At 48.7% G+C, this 655-nt stretch overlaps 1 protein-coding gene across 1 annotated transcript in view; it reads left to right on the top strand.

Annotated features, from left to right (window-relative positions):
• The window catches only part of LOC105543361 (mucin-17-like), a 15,057-nt gene extending 14,577 nt beyond the window's left edge, over positions 1-480 (top strand). The window contains exons 7-8 of the mRNA XM_011985216.1: positions 283-311; positions 400-480. Of these exons, the coding sequence (XP_011840606.1) occupies positions 283-311; positions 400-480 (110 nt within the window). The remainder of the gene's footprint in view (positions 1-282; positions 312-399) is intronic.
• The last annotated feature ends 175 nt before the right edge of the window (positions 481-655 follow it).

The raw sequence follows: 655 nt of genomic DNA, 5'->3' as shown, positions 1-655 counted from the left end.
AATTTTGCCTGTCAGCACCACATCGGTGACCCTTTCTGATCTTAGCACACCTTCAACACCTCCTGTTGACACCAGCACACCTGTGACCACTTCTATACGAGTCAGTTCATCTCCTACCACTCCTGAAGTCACGACCATGCCAATCTCTACTCCTAGTGTACGAAGCACTCAATTAACAACTATTCCTGTCAGCACCACACATGTGACCAGTTCTAAGGGCAGCACTCTTTCAACACCTTCTGTTGACACCAGCACACCTGTGACCACTTCTACCCAAATCAGTTCATCTGCTACAACTCCTGAAGATACCAGTATGGCAACCTCGACTCCTAGTGAAGGAAGCACTCCATTAACAACTATTCCTGTCAGCACCTCACGTGTGACCAGTTCTGAGGGCAGCACCCTTTCAACACCTTCAGTTTACACCAGCACATCTGTGACCACTTCTACCCACGTCAGTTCATCTCCTACAACTCCTGAAGTCACCACCATGCCAATCTCTACACCTAGTGAGGGAAGCACTCCATTAACAACTATTCCTCTCAGCACCACACATGTGGCCAGTTCTGAGGGCAGCACCCTTTCAACACCTTCTGTTGACACCAGCACACCTGTGACCACTTCTATCCAAGTCAGTTCATCTGCTACAACTCCT

This window comes from Mandrillus leucophaeus, unplaced genomic scaffold, assembly GCF_000951045.1.
Source record: "Mandrillus leucophaeus isolate KB7577 unplaced genomic scaffold, Mleu.le_1.0 Scaffold280, whole genome shotgun sequence".
In the NCBI taxonomy this organism is placed as follows: domain Eukaryota; kingdom Metazoa; phylum Chordata; class Mammalia; order Primates; family Cercopithecidae; genus Mandrillus; species Mandrillus leucophaeus.
The sequence above is the reverse complement of the archived record's forward strand: the minus strand, read 5'-3'. Positions and strand labels throughout refer to the sequence as shown.